Consider the following 17,052-nt stretch of genomic DNA (forward strand, 5'->3'; position numbering starts at 1 on the left):
TTATTGTTCTCTATGTTGTTATCTATTCTATCTCTTCACGCTAGCGGGTTACGGAACAGTGTAAAATGCAAAGCTTTATTTCTTTATGCTAAGAAGCACAAAACTGATTTGAGTTTTTTCAAGAAAGCCATTGGATTAAAAACAACAGTACTTTGTGGAAGTCACAGTGGGGTAATGATGTATGGCTAACACATGGTTCTGAACATTCAGCCTATATCTTTAAAAATGATTTCACTGGGGAATATTTGCATACATATATATATATATATATATATATATATATATATATATATATATATATACTCTTTATGTCACTTTTGCATTAAGATCATTAATTTGAATTGGCATATAATCCTTTTAGTTAATATATATGATTTTTTGCTTGATGCTTTAGAGGAACAATTATTACATTGTTTAGGTAAATATCCAAATATCCTAATAATTATTGGTGGGGATTTTAATATAGCCTTAGACAACTCAATTGACAGATTTCCTCCACGATGAGCTTCATCCTCCAATTCCAGATTGAAAGTGTTCATGAACAAATTTGACATTATTGTCATCTGGCGAAAAAAGTTTCCAAAATGTACACTTGGGAGTAATGAGGATAATTCTAGACAATCTCTCATTGACTACTGGTTGGTGTCCAAGTGTTTGTTAAATCATAGTATTTCAGTTTTTGTGCACTGTACACCATTAACAGATCATAGAGCTATACATATTGGAGTCTGTCTTTCTAATGGGAGTAGATTTTAAAAATCATTAATATGGAAGATTAATAATTCTCTCATCACTGGACTAGATCCAGTTAAACAGGATGTTTCTAACTTAATAAACTTGTATTGGATTACAGCGAAAGAAGAATTTTTTTTGGCCAAAATTGGGAATTACTCAAGTATGAAATTGTTAAGTATTTGACAGAAACTGATAGTGATCTTGTTAAGAAAAGAAGAGAGAAGGAAGATAATGTAGTATTCAGTCTTTCTCATCTTGCTAATCAAAACTATCTATCAGATGACGAAAGGAGAGAATATATTAAATTGCAAGGTGAGTTAGACAATTTAAACCTTTTTAGAGCTAAAGGTGCTTTTATCAGATCCAGGGGGAAGTGGATGTAAGAGGGGGAGTTAGAGAAAACAAATGCCACGTGCTCTACTATTCAACTTTGGAATATTGATGGTATAGAGACGACAAATCCTTAAAAGATAGCTTTGTTCTGTACTGAATTCTATAGCAATCTTTATACATCTAGATATTCAAAGGAGGCAACATCTTTTTGTTCTTGGGCTCAGTGCAGTGTAAACGTATCTCGGAGGTTGATCAGAAAATGTGTGATTCTATCATTTCTTTAGAGGAAGTCACAAAATGTATCTCCAAACTAAAAAATAACAAGTCGCCTGGAAGTGATGGAATTACATCTGAATTCTATAAACAGTTTTCCGAACAACTAGCACCCTTTCTGCTCCTGGTGTTTTTAGAGTGTCTAAACAATCAGGTCCTTCCTTCAACTATGACACAGTGCATCATAACGTTATTACCAAAAGCTAATAAAAATTTGGAGAATGTTACAGAATTGGCGACCGATATGTCTACTTAATAATGATTATAAAATGTTTGCATCCATATTTGCAAATCGATTAAAACAAGTTGTACATGACATTATTGATGAAAAGCAAAATGGTTTTATGAGAAAGCGACATACTGCCAATAATATCTGTTTGGTGCTAGATGTGTTGGATTATAATGAAATTATAGACAGTGATGCCTACATATAGTTTTTACATTTTTACAAGGCTTTCAATTCTTTGGAGCATGCATTTATATTTAAGGCAATGGAAAAATTTGGTCTAGGAAAATACTTTTGCAGTGCTATCAAGACTTTATATAAAAATGGAAGAAGCGGTGTCAAACTTAAATACGGTACTTCTTCAAGATTTGATTTATCTCGTGGAATTAGACAAGGCTGTCCAATCTCCCCCTATCTTTTCTTGATTGCTTCCCAACTTCTTGCTACTTTTTTACTGGAGATTAAATTAGAGGGTATATTGGCAGCAAATTGTTCGTGGTTGCCAAACATTTGTGGTGAATCAAAAGCTCATTTTCATGTGAAAATAACGAGCGGCAGGTTTGCAGATAGATTCGATTTTTTGAAGGGTTGTAAAATATCATCTATAAACTGACTCTGCACAGCTGCGTTACCCTTGCCGTTATACTATTGAAACATGATAAATGTATATTTTCATATTAAAACTGTTGAAGTATGTGACATTTAGGGTTTATTTAAGCATAAAGGTTAAGCATAAATTAAATCTATTCTGTCGGTGAAGAATTTATGTGTGCGTCAGGAGATTCAACCAACAAGTGTCCTGTGCTTGCAAGCTAATCTTCCTTTGTTCTGAGTCCTCACGGTGCATTAAGAGAATTGAAACATCCTTCCCCTTACAAAACATATAATCTGCAAACCTGCCGCTCGTTATTTTCACATGCAAATGAGCTTTTGATTCACAGTAGTGAAGTTATGGTGAACCTCCAGCAAACCTTTGACAACCATGAACGATTTGCTGAAAAGCTCATTTGCATGTGAAAATGATCAGTGGCGAATTTCCCACGAACTCTGGATTTAAGAGTAAGGGAAATCATACCCACAACGTTTGTAACATCACTAAATATACAGCAACTTTAAAGTTCTTTAGAATACAATCATTCTGCTGTATCATTAGGCGGCGACAGTGAGGAGAAACTTAATGAAAATAAAGAGAAAGCTAAGCTAATAGGCTAACCGGTTAGCTTGTGAGCTAACTGAAGAAAACGGAACAGCTGTTTTATATGTTCACATTTGCATCAAGTTCTTTCAGCCAATACAATCGTTTTGTGATCGAAGGGGGTGTTAAGGGCAATGAGCTTGTCGTGTGGAGGTGTTCCGGTTCAGAAGTTATAGTGGAAATGTAGGTCAAACTTTGACTAGTTTAAGTTTGGGATTATAAAATACTGTATTGTTTGTTAACTGATGTGAACAAATGCAGCCCTGTTATAAAGTGCGACCAATGAATGGAATGACAAAATAATAATAAGTCAAAGAAATATAACTTCTGTTTATTTATTACCAGCTTGACAATATACAAAATGAAATAAACTCCAAACTGTGTAACTGAATATTGCAAACCAAACATGTCACCACATTTGTACAACAATATCAATTCATTCATTCATTCAAATTAAATTTGTCTATTTCATTCTAGCACTGCTCATAGATGAAATATCCATGTGAGAATACTGCAACACACACACACATGCGCGCACACACCGCACAGACTTTGCCTGGCTTTATAGCTCAATGTAAAGACCACCTGAGAGGTTTGGTGGCATTGGGAAGTCAAATGTATACATTAAACTGTAAAACAATGAATTCATAACATTCGTATAGCTTAGCGCTCAATTCATATACATTCCAATTGCGAATCACAGCATTAGAGAAAATGTCAAAGCACTTGAGGCATATTTAATAACAGTCCTCCATATTAAAAGAAGAATTCAGAACATCCATTTCCTTTAAATGCTTGTTCCCCACTACTCCATCCAGTTCTAACACTTCTCTATTGTGAAATTCAATATATATATATATGATGCTAGCATTGAACTACAGCATACTGTCCAGTGCTGGTGAAGATACAGCCAAAACCCCTGAAACAAATGAAAGAACAGAGAAATGATCCACAATGCAGTTTGAATGGCTGAAGAAGTCGTCTGGAGGACAGAAAGTCCATGTCCACACTGGGGTAATATAGAAGCATCTTTTCTAATTGAGATTGAATTGATTTTATACTTAAATCATAAAAAACAAAAAGGCATTCCTAAAAATATCTTTAAAAAAGTCTGTTCAGCATACGATCCAGACATGTTGATTTGAACCCTGAGCACTGTGTGTATCAGTGGATTATTTGGCAACAGAGGAACGCTTGTTTCTCCATATGGCAGATAAATGTGACTATGAATGAACACCTCAAAGAACCCAGTGAATTAAACCTAGACGATCACCTGTGTTCTACTGTGATTTATTCGAACAGAATATATTTGAATACAGTGTAAAATGAGATTATGGACAGTTGAATCGTGGTTGTAGCGTGTGTGTTGTGTAAGTGCTGTCAGATCAGTGTACAGGGGTGATTTACAGTGTCACACAAGCATTCAGGATAAGTGTGGAGGACAATAAGAATCTCTACTAGCGTAAAACACAATCATCTTGTCGTCGGACGCGCTCACTGACTATCTTCTACATAATTAGCAGGATAGAGTCCGATCGTCCCGTCTGAAAGACGTCCTTTACACCAGCCCTGCTCGTCCTCCTCGCCGATCTTAGTGAACACCTCTCCTGTAATGACACACGAACAACCAATCAGCATCACTCTTAACATGACTCTACCCACAATTCCCAAAACACTGAAATTCATATTCAATGTATTCAGCAATAAAATGATCAGGCTCAAAGATATCCTGCCAAAAATCACTGAATGAGAGATTTACCGTCCTAACACATCATACCTGCTTTGAAGCTCAGCTCGTCCTGCTCCTGCCCCTCATAGTCATATAAAGCTCGGACGGGACTGGACACCTCAGGAGAAGACGGCTCCTCATCAAACGGATTGCCATTAGCATTAGAGCTCATTTCCTCATCTGAACAATCGGCCGTCTTCTCTAGATTACTGGCGCTGAGAAACACGATGGAATAAACACGTCAGAAACACAGTCAGCTCAGAGACTAAATTAAAGTACAAACCCAGAAAGAACAAGTCAACATGAGCACGAATAATACAGATGCCTGAAAACAGCTCTGCCGTTTCCACTTCAAACTCATCAGGAAAATGTCTTTAAATGTCATTTCAGAAGTGCTAGTATGATGTGTGTTTGTCCACACAGAGCTGAGATGAGGCAAATATATCAAAGTGCAGAAAAACAGGACATGCATTTCAGCATTAGAGGCTGGATGCAGTTTGTGACGACACCACCAGATGGCAGACATTCAGAGAACCCCACAATGACACACACACAGAGACACACAAACACACAGACACACACTCACACTTTGTGCTCACAGTTGAACAATTATGTGTAATGAATATATTTACACCTGACATTAGCGGTGCTTCTCCTGTCCTCTGTCAAGTGTGCATCAATACAAACTGCACATGTGTGCATTTCATGAGGATTTACGGTTCTTGAGCAGTAACTGATGATGATTCATTTGAAGTATGTTTTTACTGTATTTAACTTGCATTCAACTTTTGAATCAAATGAAAACATGGTCAAGAACACTTTTCCCTGACAGCACACGTACATCACCCAGACGGCTGACATCTGATCTGTGCGTTTACATCTGCAATACTTCTATAACACGTATGTCAAGAAGACATTTATTATTGAGAATGTTCCTAAATCTGATCTTTAGAAGATGTTTGCCGACGTTAAATGGACAGTTCATTCATTCACTCTTCTGCAGAACACAAATGAAGATGTTTAGAAGAATATCTCATCTCTGTCGGTCCACACAATGCAAGTGAATGAAGATTTCTCTTTTGAAGCTCCAAACTCACCGACAGTCATCATAACTCCAGTCTTCTAAAGTGATCTGTTTGATTTTGCTGGGTTGAATATTGAAGTACTGTTTAACTATAAATCATGGCTTCCGATCAGTAGCAGTACACTCCTGTGACGTAATGGCATTGGCGTGTTCACGGGATAACAGGAAGAGCAGCGCTAATGACATCGGAGTATGCAGACGCTGTACAGAAGCTTCATTGGTTTGGTTTAGATGGGTTTGTTTACTGACAATGCTGCCGTGGCCGAGCGACGATGGCGAATATTCGCTTGCAGCTGTTGACATCTGTGGTGTTAGCGGGCGAGGGATGAAGTCAAGAGCCACAGCTGTCCCAGGACCTCGCTCCACAACATCTGGCAGGTCCTGCTCGCCACAGGTGCGTCTCTGTCTCATCCTGGATGTCTGAACCGAGAGAATCTGTGAGATTACGTCTGTAACATGCCGACAGACGTGACCTCAGCCCTCTCGTGAATGCGCATGGGGCTGCTGACCGGAAGCCATGGGTTAAAAAGTACTTTTTCCTCAGCGCTCATATCACTAGAGTAGACATTAATGTAACCGCTGGAGTCGTGTGGATGATGATTACTTGCATTGTGTGGACCTACTGAGCTGAAATATTCTTCGGTTTTTCTTCATGTGTGTTCAGCTGTCACATCTGGGATGACACGAGGGCATTTTTGGGTAAACGGTCCTTTTCATTAGAATGCAGTGCTTTCCAGAGGTACGCTATTATGCAGCTCAATGGGCAGGATTTTCAACCAATAAGATTTCACTGTGGGCGGGGCTGAAGAACTAGAAACAAAACAAATGTCAGCTGATTTATCAGGCCAGTTAAAACACGAGTAAAATACCTATCGCTGTAGATCTCAAGCAAAAGTAAATCTCCTCACAAATAGAGATATTGCTTTTAAGGATTGAACGATCAGTTATTGGCAAATATCTACATCGATAGATGTCAAAGTTTTTAATGAACGTTTTATTCCTCCATGTTCCTCTTTGACCAGTTAAACAGCGTCCTCTAGAGGCGACACCTCGTGGGGATCTGCTGCATGTACATAATTAACAATATTATCCTAATCTCAAAGCAGATTTTCATTTGATCAGATATTCAAGTGCATGTAAAGAAAACTGGGAATGTGCCCCTTCAGCACATAGATAATGTATCTGAATAATAACACACCTTCTTCCTCTTTAAACGGGTCAAACAGTTAATAATCAGAACTATAAAAGACTTCATTTGGGTAATACTTAAATATAGAGTCCAGTAAACAATCATTTCAAAATAAGAGTCTGTGGTGTGTCGAGTTAAAAGTCGAATGTTGCGCACCAAATCGGATTTTTTTCTGATTATTAGGGGATCTAACATCTGGGGATTTGACTAGGACTATACATCTACACAACATTATCATTCTATAAATCAATTATAAAAACTATTGTCAGATTGATCAGTTATACACTCTTTAGTTATCGCCACTGACCTGTACTCGCATTACTATACAATACGACACGGAAAACACAATCGATTCATTAAATGTTGGACACCAAAGGATAAATACATAAATCTGTAGAGGGATCAACATTACTGATGCAATATTGTGAGTAAAAGATGCATCACAATATATTAATATGACCGTATCGGCACAGACACATGCAAGGGTGTGTTCACTGGACAGCCATGCAGAAACACAACCTGAAATGAGGAACAGAAACAGAAACCAGTAGAGCGAGAGAGATATAGAGATAGAGAGAGAGAGAGAGGGAGCAGAATAATAACGTGCTTTGAGTCCACCAACGTTTTGGCAATCACTTGCTCTGTTGTGATATTGTGTGGGCTGCTCTGGGGCGGATGAACTGCTGCATCTTCATCTTCATCATCGTCGTCGTCGTCAAACGGGTTTAAACACGCTGGTTCTGTGCTAGCAGGCACAGTCAAGCTAACAACATAGAGACAGTGCTGCGTCACATACACACATCATACATGACATTCAAGCATGTACACACACACACACACACACACACATTATACAAATCCTGAAAACAGTCAGGCACTCCTGTGCTGTACAGCTCACGGCTAAATAAAATACAATAATGAAAAGTGCATTAAATAAATGTATATGTATAGAACTTAGTATTGTGTCCTCGATGACTGCACATTAAAACAAACAATATGTTTTCCAATTTACAAAGTAATCTGCTGAGCTTCTGCCTCATAAAACAGTGGAGTGAATCAGTCCTATATCTCACTTCCTCATTGAAACAGGTCACATGACTCACTCAGAATAAGGTGAACTTGCTCTGGGCCACAAACCATTGACTGAGAAACATTAACCTGTAAACTTACACTATGATGATTGTGTTGATTTGAGAAACGTGTTCATCCACTTTGATATACTGTTGGTATAAACCAGCACAAGGACAGTGTACCGGTCAGCATGAATGAATCACCGCTACACAATAATACACCTAAAGCAGCAGTGGACTCAAGAACATAACATCTCTCGTCCAATGTCGTGACAGGTTGAACTGCTGTTTGAGAAAGCGTTGCCATATGATCATGTGTTTGAAAGACTTCACAGCAGTCGAGTGGAAACATGCAGCTAGAGCTACTAAGAATCTTTTTTAGATAAATATGGGACAGATTTCCTGTTTAGTCATTTCAAATGCAAAAAGACCCCAAATGTCTTTTGTGTCTTGGGGAATTACAGCTATTGCAATTTACCAAAACCAAAAATATAACTTACAAATAAAAATAAATCTGCAAGCAGCAATTAACGGGGTTCAAGCATTCAAGTGCCTACACGTTTATATATCTTAAAGATATGACAATAGGTTAGCAACTAAATTAGAGATAAAGTGCCTTCATTTTCAGAACCATCAGTTTGAGGACCACAGAGATACGGCTTTTTTAATATTCCTGACTGTTATAGCGCTGTTGTTTTGCTCCAATCTGCTATTGTTACAGTCTAATAGCAGCTGAAATTTTATTGGTTGATGGTGACCATGTTTTTCAAGATATGTAACTGTCCTCATTGAACTGGATGGCACATTGGACAAAGACACTCAATACTAAATGTCAAGTCGATTGGACCAGTGGTTCCAGAGATATAGCTATTTTAATATTTATCACTGGTATAGCACCACCAAAAAACGAGTTGTGCATTTATATTTATGTGTCCTCAGTCTAACCCAGTTCATTACCGTTCCAAATTTGGTAAAAATATCTACATTTATATTTGGCAGACGCTTTTATCCAAAGCGACTTACAGAGCACTTATTACAGGGACAATCCCCCCGGAGCAACCTGGAGTTAAGTGTCTTACTCAAGGACACAATGGTGGTGACTGTGGGGATCAAACCAGCAACCTTCTGATTAACAGATATGTGCTATAGCCCACTATGCCACAACCACTCCAAATATCTAAATGCCATTCAAAAGTTATAGCCATTTCAGTAAAAGTGGCCACACCCACTTATAGTGTTTTGGTGTACAGGCGACATTGAACATTCAACATTTTTGATAACTATTAACTGCTTTTCCATTATCAGACCAGTGAGGGTCAGGCCTATCAATTGGCCAGTCGGGGCCAATGGCCTCGGACCTCGAGCAGTGGGACCAAAATCGATCTGCGTTCTCAAGATCAGGCCAATAGCCCAGCAGCATTGCCCTTCTACCCACCCATAACTTGCCGCCCTGGTGCTAACGTCACACACCCTGCTCATTTCACTAGAAAGAGGGAAGCTCAAGCTAAGGTATCATGCTATATAGAATATTGAGTTTATATAATTTGTAAATATTGCCCCGAGTGGTCTCTCCACTAACAGCGGGCAATGTCCCTGCACACAGTCCACGATCTCGAATCATGGAAAGTAATTTCAATTGACACGGCTTTGTTCATTGTGGTTTTTAACAGATTTGTATTGTACCTGCAATTTAATCCATTTTCCTGAACTTCTACCATTGTGCGCTGAATACACAACCTGGCAAGTTTGCCGAAACTCTGCCTTTGACATTGACCCCGCTTCAATCCGCAGTTGGCCTTGTTTAGCCCAAGAGTAATCGGCAGAAATTTGTTTATGACGGAAATGAAATTGGAGATAAATGTTTTGTTCGTCTAGAGCCAAGGATTCCAGATGATGTAAGGCACTGTAGTGCCCCCTCATTGGTTAATTAGGATGAGCCCATGTGCTTGAATAGCAAGGTGGAGTACTACCATTCCCCCAAGTTTCATGTCTCTAGGCCTTACGGTTTGGTTTGCACAATCAGTTTTAGCGGAAAATAGTAATAATAATTAGAAAAATATTTGTATAATATTTTGTGCTTGAACCCGAATGCTTGAAATAGCTGACTAGAGAAATGGTTTAGAGTTAGTTCTTGTTACCTGCTGCTAGTTTTTGAGACTTGATCTCCAGTTTGACTGATTCCCGTCAGTGTCACATCATCAGTGTGTTTCCTTTTTGTTTCTCGTCGACTGAGCGTTCGATTCAAGTCCATGGACCATTCCTACAACACACAGTTACATGGCCAATCATATCTCCATTCTTTTAGTCTACCAACAGATTAAACAAGATTAACAATTAATTCGCCATTATTGTCAGTTATTTGACCACTATGAGATGAATATTATTGGCTGATAACTGTACCCGCTAGGCAGATTAAGAGAAGTGTTAGGACTGCTTGGATCAGACCAAAAACTACCAACAGTGAAGTATTTTCTGTTGTCTAATGTTGAGGAGAAATCTCTGTCACTCTGCTCCACTCACGTATGCTATTCCAGACCAGTTTTCAGTCCGTTGATTGACGATGCTTTGATTCTTTTGGAATGAATGTTGTTGGTACAGAAGAAATACAGCTAACTGACCAATGTATGGCTGAAAAGTTAGCTGGAAACATCCAGTTTTCATGTCTGCTTCCACACCAACAGCTTCTCTCAGATGTTGTATGAGAACATCTCTCGTCATCATGCTGAAACTTCACATATCAGGTTTCAGCACTCACAAACTGACAATGTGAACAGGAATTGAAAAACAAACCTCAAACTGAGGCCAGTTCATAAACATTCCCGGGCCGTGGTTTGAACGGAACCACTTGAGGTCTTCCTCTGCGTCAGATCCTTGAATGGTATCTTCTAGTGTGTTATACACAGTCTTGTACCTGACACGAGAATAAAAATACCACACATGAACAGCATCTTGCAAAATTCAGACTTTTTACTAAGCCACTTAAATTACTTCAGCACAACTGCTGCTAACATTATTGCCATTATAATAAAAGAGTTGTGGTGCTACCAATGCTGGTATCGGATGGTAATACCATGGCACAAAATTATTACCATTTTCAGGTAACATGGTATTTACTTGGTAGTTATGATTCACCTCAGAGCTGGTTTATTTGGTTCATGGTTTAAAAACTTTGATTTGAAGCAAAAAAAGTATTTGACAAAAGTTCAAAAGACAGAAGACTGTGTACTTTGTGTCTTTAATGAGGGAATGAACTGCAATCCCACAAAGCATTGCAAATGATGTATTCCAATTAAAAACGATGGAAAAATATAAAACTATTGATTTAAAGCTGTTGATTATAAGCATAGAAACAATATACTGTGAAATATTCATATATATATATATATAAAGTAGTTTGTGAGTGGGCGGAGCTAAACAGCTTTTCTCTGATTGGTGGATCTTCAGCATCATTGGTAGTGCAGTTCTTCACCAGAAATTCCCCAATTTAACAGGATTGCTTTTTTTTTTTTTTAATTAACATGAACTGATGTCTTCAGCAGAAACATATACCATCGAATGACAACCTCAGAGTTCATCAAAGTTCTGTCTTTAAAGATTTAGAAGTTATCGTTAAAAATCAATTCCCCTATGAAGAAAACAAATGGGATTTTTTCCTTCCGGAACCAGACTTGTGCGCTCCACCTGGACTGTTCTTGAGCCACAAGTTTCAAAACCTCAGATGTGTGAACACCACACTTCCCTTGAGGCTTTATGAGCTTCAAATGTGGAATTTAAAATGCTTTAATAAAGTTTGTGCATGTTCTTACTTGTGATTGGTGGAGAGGTCAAGATGTTGTTTGACGTTCAACAGCAGCTCTTTGAAGAAGTGCAGTCGCTTGTCCTCAAACTGCTGCCACTGTTCAAACACCTGCTCCATGTTCTCCATGTACTGAGGGGTCAGTTTATCCAGCTCCTCCAGAGACTTCTCATAGCGCTCCTTGGTCTGAAACCCAACAACCAAACCCCAAACACATATTAGATGGGTCCTGTTATGGTTTGATTTACTATATAAATATATATTACTTTCAATAAAGTCAAAAGTGAAACATGACTCATGACTGTAATCTTCATGATTAAGGGATCATTAACATATGACCACTCACATTTGCATATCAAGACCTATTCAGTATTCAGCAACAAGAGCTGCTCTGATGAACATGAACACACCTTCTGGACTTCTTGTTGGCATTTCTCCACTTTCTCCTGCAGTTTCTTCTGCACATCTGGGTTGTTGTTCTCAAGTTTGCTTGTACTCTCTCGACTGGTGGCAGATTTCTCCTCCTTACAGGCAGCGTGGAACACTTTCTTCATCGCATCCACCTGACATCATGGCCAATCACAATTACAATACTGAGGTGTCATTCATGTCTGAAGTTTAAGGTTTGTCCAAATCACTAAACCTAATATGAGTGCAATAGTAATAGTGATGCTTGACTTGAAAAGAAAATATTGAAGGATACTAACAGCTTCAATCATATCTTTGCTAACTGTGTAGAGTTAGGTCAGTACCTCTTTGAGTTTTTTGGCCCAGGGTTTCTGGGCTTTGCGGAAACCATCATCTGCCTCTTTGGTCTCCTTGAATCCGCCGATCATCTGTTTGTGAAAGGCATCCTTCTGCCAGTTCTTCACCTTCTCAAAGTCTTCACCCATCAGAGCAGCTTTCACCTCCATATGTAGGTCACTCACTTTCTCGGCTTCGGTCATCAAAGCGCACCACGCCCGTTCCACTGTCCCATACTGGGGACCTGCAGGAGAACGCAGGCAACACATTCATGCAAATCTACACTGGTTCCACGGCTCATAAACAGCATGTACACAAACAACTCATTGAAGATTTAAACTTCAGCGCTCCCTTCCCTTTTACCCGTTACAGATGGGATTTCAGAATCTTTGTTTCATTGTCCTACAGATTTGTCCTATTTTGGCAACTACATTGCTATCAAAAACACTTTTAAATTTGCACAGCATTGTATGGTGACTGATACACTAAAAAAGAAGGAAAAGCAGCTCTATTGGAAATATTAAACCAGTACACTTGAAATCATCTTAATACATTTATGTTTGAGATGAAACATAATAACAGGTTAAAGGTGCTGTAAGCAATATTAGCCATTCTAGAATTGCCACAAGCGGAGCTGTTGCATTAGCCACGCCCCCTCTTTCCAAAACACCGCACATCAAAGATACCAAATGAGCTTTATTGAGACCGGCATTGAGCAGAAGGGGTTAAAAACATCAAAAGTAAAATAGCACCATCAACTGACAACTGTAATGAACAAAATGGCATAAAAATGGCGTTATGCCTCAATAACTCACTGCGACTGAAACACTAGGAGAACATGCAAAATGATTGACTGGATTTGTTTGCTATTTACAGAGTCTAGTGTGGTCAAAGAGACAGGTGATATGTCACATGACACTTATTCATGAATATTTTTTGCATACACTTCCATGATAATAATGCTAACAGCAGCCTTCAGTCCTAGTGATGTTCAACACAGTCATTAAAAAGTGATATGAAATGTTCAAATGATTTCAGAATGCTAACACAACGTGATTTTTAATGCTTGCTTGATTTGCTTTTTAAAATGAGCTAATGCAAAACATTTCTATAGTATCAGGTCTCAAATTAATTTAAATGTCAATAATATTTGTTGCATCAATGTATTGCTGATACCAGTCAGGGGATTTCCAGTTCCCAGCATGCTTTGAACTGGTTTGGGAGAGCACATTTTAAAATAAAGTGTAATTATAATTGAATTCTACATCAAATGAAGCAAGTAGGAGACTTGTTAGTGTTTATGTTCAGCACTGTTGGGATTTAGAGGAGTTTCTGTCATGTTTGGTTTTTCTGGAGGTTTCCATTGAAGAGTGGAGCTAATAGTTGGGTCCATTACTACAGAAGAATCCGTGTGTATTGCTTTTCTCATGAAACAAATACTGCGGTATCATCTGTATAACGACTGATAATGCTCTCAGCAGCACCATACGTATTATAAAATCATGCTAATGTGTTTGTTGCTAGCTAGCAACAAGGTTCAATAAAGTTATTTTAACAGATCAAATTTAAGTTGGACTGATGGACTTAAAAGATCAATATACAAACTATTTGAGTAGAGGGTAGCACATTATTTTACTTACGGTTCTACATTTACGTACTATATAGTTACAATGACTATAGTAATTACTAGGTACCAACCCTAACTCATATTAAGTACATGTAGTTACCTAAAATGACTCCGTACTTTCTTGGGTTAGTACACTGAAAGTACACGTACTGTAACATAACGTGCAACTGAGAAGAGACTACATCATATTTCATATCAAAGAAGGTTTTCTTCAGTGTAGGTGTGGTGCTGATACATTCAGGAGAACCAGAAACAGCCTATGCATGAAGTAATCTGGATCCAAGAATGTTACGACACGCCAGATAACACAATTCCATTGAACGACAGCATTCCTGGGATATGTGGGTCAACACTGATGCAATGCATTGCTGATACAAGTACCAACAGAGACCTTTCTAAAACATCAGTCTTATTCAAAGAAAACACAGCATACTTTCAAATGAAAGACATTTGATCAAATCTCAATAGAAATGAATTTGAAAAGTACATTTGAAATTTAAATAACTAGCAAAAATATCAGAGAACTTGGTATATATTTAATAATAATTCCTGAATAATGTGTTCTGATCAAAGATCTTAGCTATTATGCGTGGTCACAAACATAAAACATTCAAAACGGTTGTGCTTAGTGTAAAAGATAAAGAACATTCCCTCATTTTTATTTGACTCTTTACAATGCAACTGAAGCGCACGCCTCATTACAGAAGCAAAATGACAATTAAAGGTCATTTACATTCCAAAATACATATTCTAGCAGATTTCATTTTCAGTGCCGCAGTACTGTGAAACAGTGAGAGTATTGCCATACTTTCATTTCCTCATAATGTTTCCTGCTTATCACAACACCGTTAGCATCTGATGGCATTTGAATTGCTAACCGCAGACCACCATCAGCCCATTGGATTAACTGATAACTGTGTGCGGTTCTGCGTTGTCATTACACATAACTTGGTCATGGGATATTACCACATTACCAAATCCTCAAGTTCCTTTAACAGATGCTATAAATACTTTCAGAGTTACAGATTACTCACTGATCGGGACGAACTTGTTCTGAATGGTGCACTACGCTGACTAACACTAAGTAAAGGTGAATTGTCCTGTTAAGTCAGCACACAAGCTGTACGTGTCTGTAAAGTGTATGTGTGTCCGTCATGAACAGCACATTGTACCTTTCTCAATGAGTTGTCTCCAGCGTTTGGACCACTCAGTGAGCTGCTGCGCGTAACTCTTCTCAATGCGCGCACGCTCGTGTATGCAGTTCATCAGGTCATTACACAACCTGTTCCCATCATCCACGCGCTTCACTGTACGCTTATAGTTCCCCACCTGAGAGACCAATAAAACACGCATAAGCTCATTTAAACATCCAGTACATATGCTGTGCACGGTTGTGTAGAATAGATTTGTATTAAAGACATTCTAAAAGCACTTGTTGTATAGTCTTATCAATGCTTTACTCATCTGCCACAAGAATGTCATGTTTCATGAACTGAAATAACTGAATACTTCATTTTTGTTATTTGAGGGCCTTTCTCTGCAAATATTTAACCCTTGTCTTGTGTTCCGGTCATTCTGACCCGAAGAGGATTTTCTTTTGTTACCTTGTAACACTCTCTGTGTCCCCGGCCTAGAAAATTGCTTCTAGATCTCTCATTCAGCTAAAATCACCAAACATTGGATTAGATCTTTTTTTTCAATAAGCACAGGTTTTGTATTTATGTTTAATAGATGGGAACACCAAATTAGGTCAAACATGTCAACACAGCACAAGGGTTGAATCTGATTAAATTCCGATATATTGGAATTTATTTGATTAAAAACTGCATTTGATTGACAGCTCTTGAATAAATATGGATGTCAGAGAAAATATATGAAGTACATTACAAATACATTGGATTATTTGAACTATACTGTACATACTGCTGAAGAAATGAGTGTGTGCTTGTGTGTTACGTACCTCCCAGAAGCTGTCACTAGAGACATCGTTCAAAGAGTCATTGAAATCTGACATGTCTGAAATAAAACACAACATCATTAGTTATGTCCACTGTGGCACCAATGACTCATTTGCCACCACAAGCTCTTCTGTCTATTGGAAGGTCAAAAGGTCAAATGTTGAAAAAAATAAATAATAATGATATCAAATTGTGGGTCATGTGCCCAGAAGCAGCGTTGACATTCAGATATGTTCTTATTACTAGGGGTGGCGATATAAGCAAAAACACACATCTTTATATTTTGGTTGATTACTACAGTTGTGGCCAAAAATATTGGCACCCTTGGTAAATATGAGCCAAGAAGTTGTTTATAGTTTTGATCTTTCATTTTAATAAAATTGAAGTAAATCGACTGAAACAGGGGAAATATATCAATATTAAATAAATACTTTCCTCAAACGCATTGGCCATAATTATTGGCACCCTTTTATTCAATACTTTTTGCAACCTTCACTGAAAGAAAATTTCCTCTTTTTCAACTGTTTAATTTCAATTAAAGTTAGTTTGTCAATATTTTGAATGAAAGATCAAGATTTTTTTGCTCATGTTTACGAAGGGTGCCAATATTTTTGGCCACAACTGTATATCAGGAAATGGGCTTACACATTTTCATGGAGAAGTGATGAAAGGTAAGTCACACATTTACAGAATTCAGATTTATTTGTATTTTTCAAACAGTCATGTACATGCAGGTAAACAAATGTAAATAATAATCATATTTTAGCTGCTTTTCAATGTTTCATTGCCTAACAAATAACTTTTTTTTAAACAAAAAAGTGGGGCTTCTCTCTTTTATTTGAACATCAGCGGAAAGGGAAATATTCGTAAATGTTTAACTTGACGCAACACCATAGAAATGTAGCAAATGCTATAAATGCTTTTCAAAAATGTGTAACACAAACATGGACTTTAAGATAACATTTCTACAAACTTGACATGTTTAAAAATAGATTAGGGCCCTATAAAATCTGTTTGATTTATTTAGTCAAATTACGGTTTATGCACCCCCCCAAATTTTGTGTTTCATTAAATATTATCATAAAAATGTCTT

The 17,052-nt window shown here is 37.8% G+C and overlaps 1 protein-coding gene across 3 annotated transcripts in view; it reads right to left on the reverse strand.

The window, feature by feature from the left end:
* Positions 1-3,091: 3,091 nt before the first annotated feature.
* pacsin2 (protein kinase C and casein kinase substrate in neurons 2) overlaps positions 3,092-17,052 on the reverse strand; it is a 51,628-nt gene continuing 37,667 nt past the window's right edge. The window contains exons 2-11 of one of the 3 annotated variants that reach the window (XM_052118247.1): positions 15,962-16,017; positions 15,174-15,330; positions 12,383-12,618; positions 12,041-12,193; positions 11,641-11,816; positions 10,625-10,745; positions 9,973-10,094; positions 7,387-7,527; positions 4,540-4,706; positions 3,092-4,369 (exon numbers count right to left, since the gene is read on the reverse strand). In XM_052118247.1, the coding sequence (XP_051974207.1) occupies positions 4,257-4,369; positions 4,540-4,706; positions 7,387-7,527; positions 9,973-10,094; positions 10,625-10,745; positions 11,641-11,816; positions 12,041-12,193; positions 12,383-12,618; positions 15,174-15,330; positions 15,962-16,015 (1,440 nt within the window). In that variant the 5' untranslated portion in view covers positions 16,016-16,017 and the 3' untranslated portion in view covers positions 3,092-4,256. Of the gene's footprint in view, positions 4,370-4,539; positions 4,707-7,371; positions 7,528-9,972; positions 10,095-10,624; positions 10,746-11,640; positions 11,817-12,040; positions 12,194-12,382; positions 12,619-15,173; positions 15,331-15,961; positions 16,018-17,052 lie in introns of all 3 variants that reach the window. The other 2 variants (XM_052118246.1, XM_052118248.1) reach the window with 2 other exon arrangements.

Source organism: Xyrauchen texanus, chromosome 45 (genome assembly GCF_025860055.1).
Source record: "Xyrauchen texanus isolate HMW12.3.18 chromosome 45, RBS_HiC_50CHRs, whole genome shotgun sequence".
Lineage (NCBI taxonomy): Eukaryota > Metazoa > Chordata > Actinopteri > Cypriniformes > Catostomidae > Xyrauchen > Xyrauchen texanus.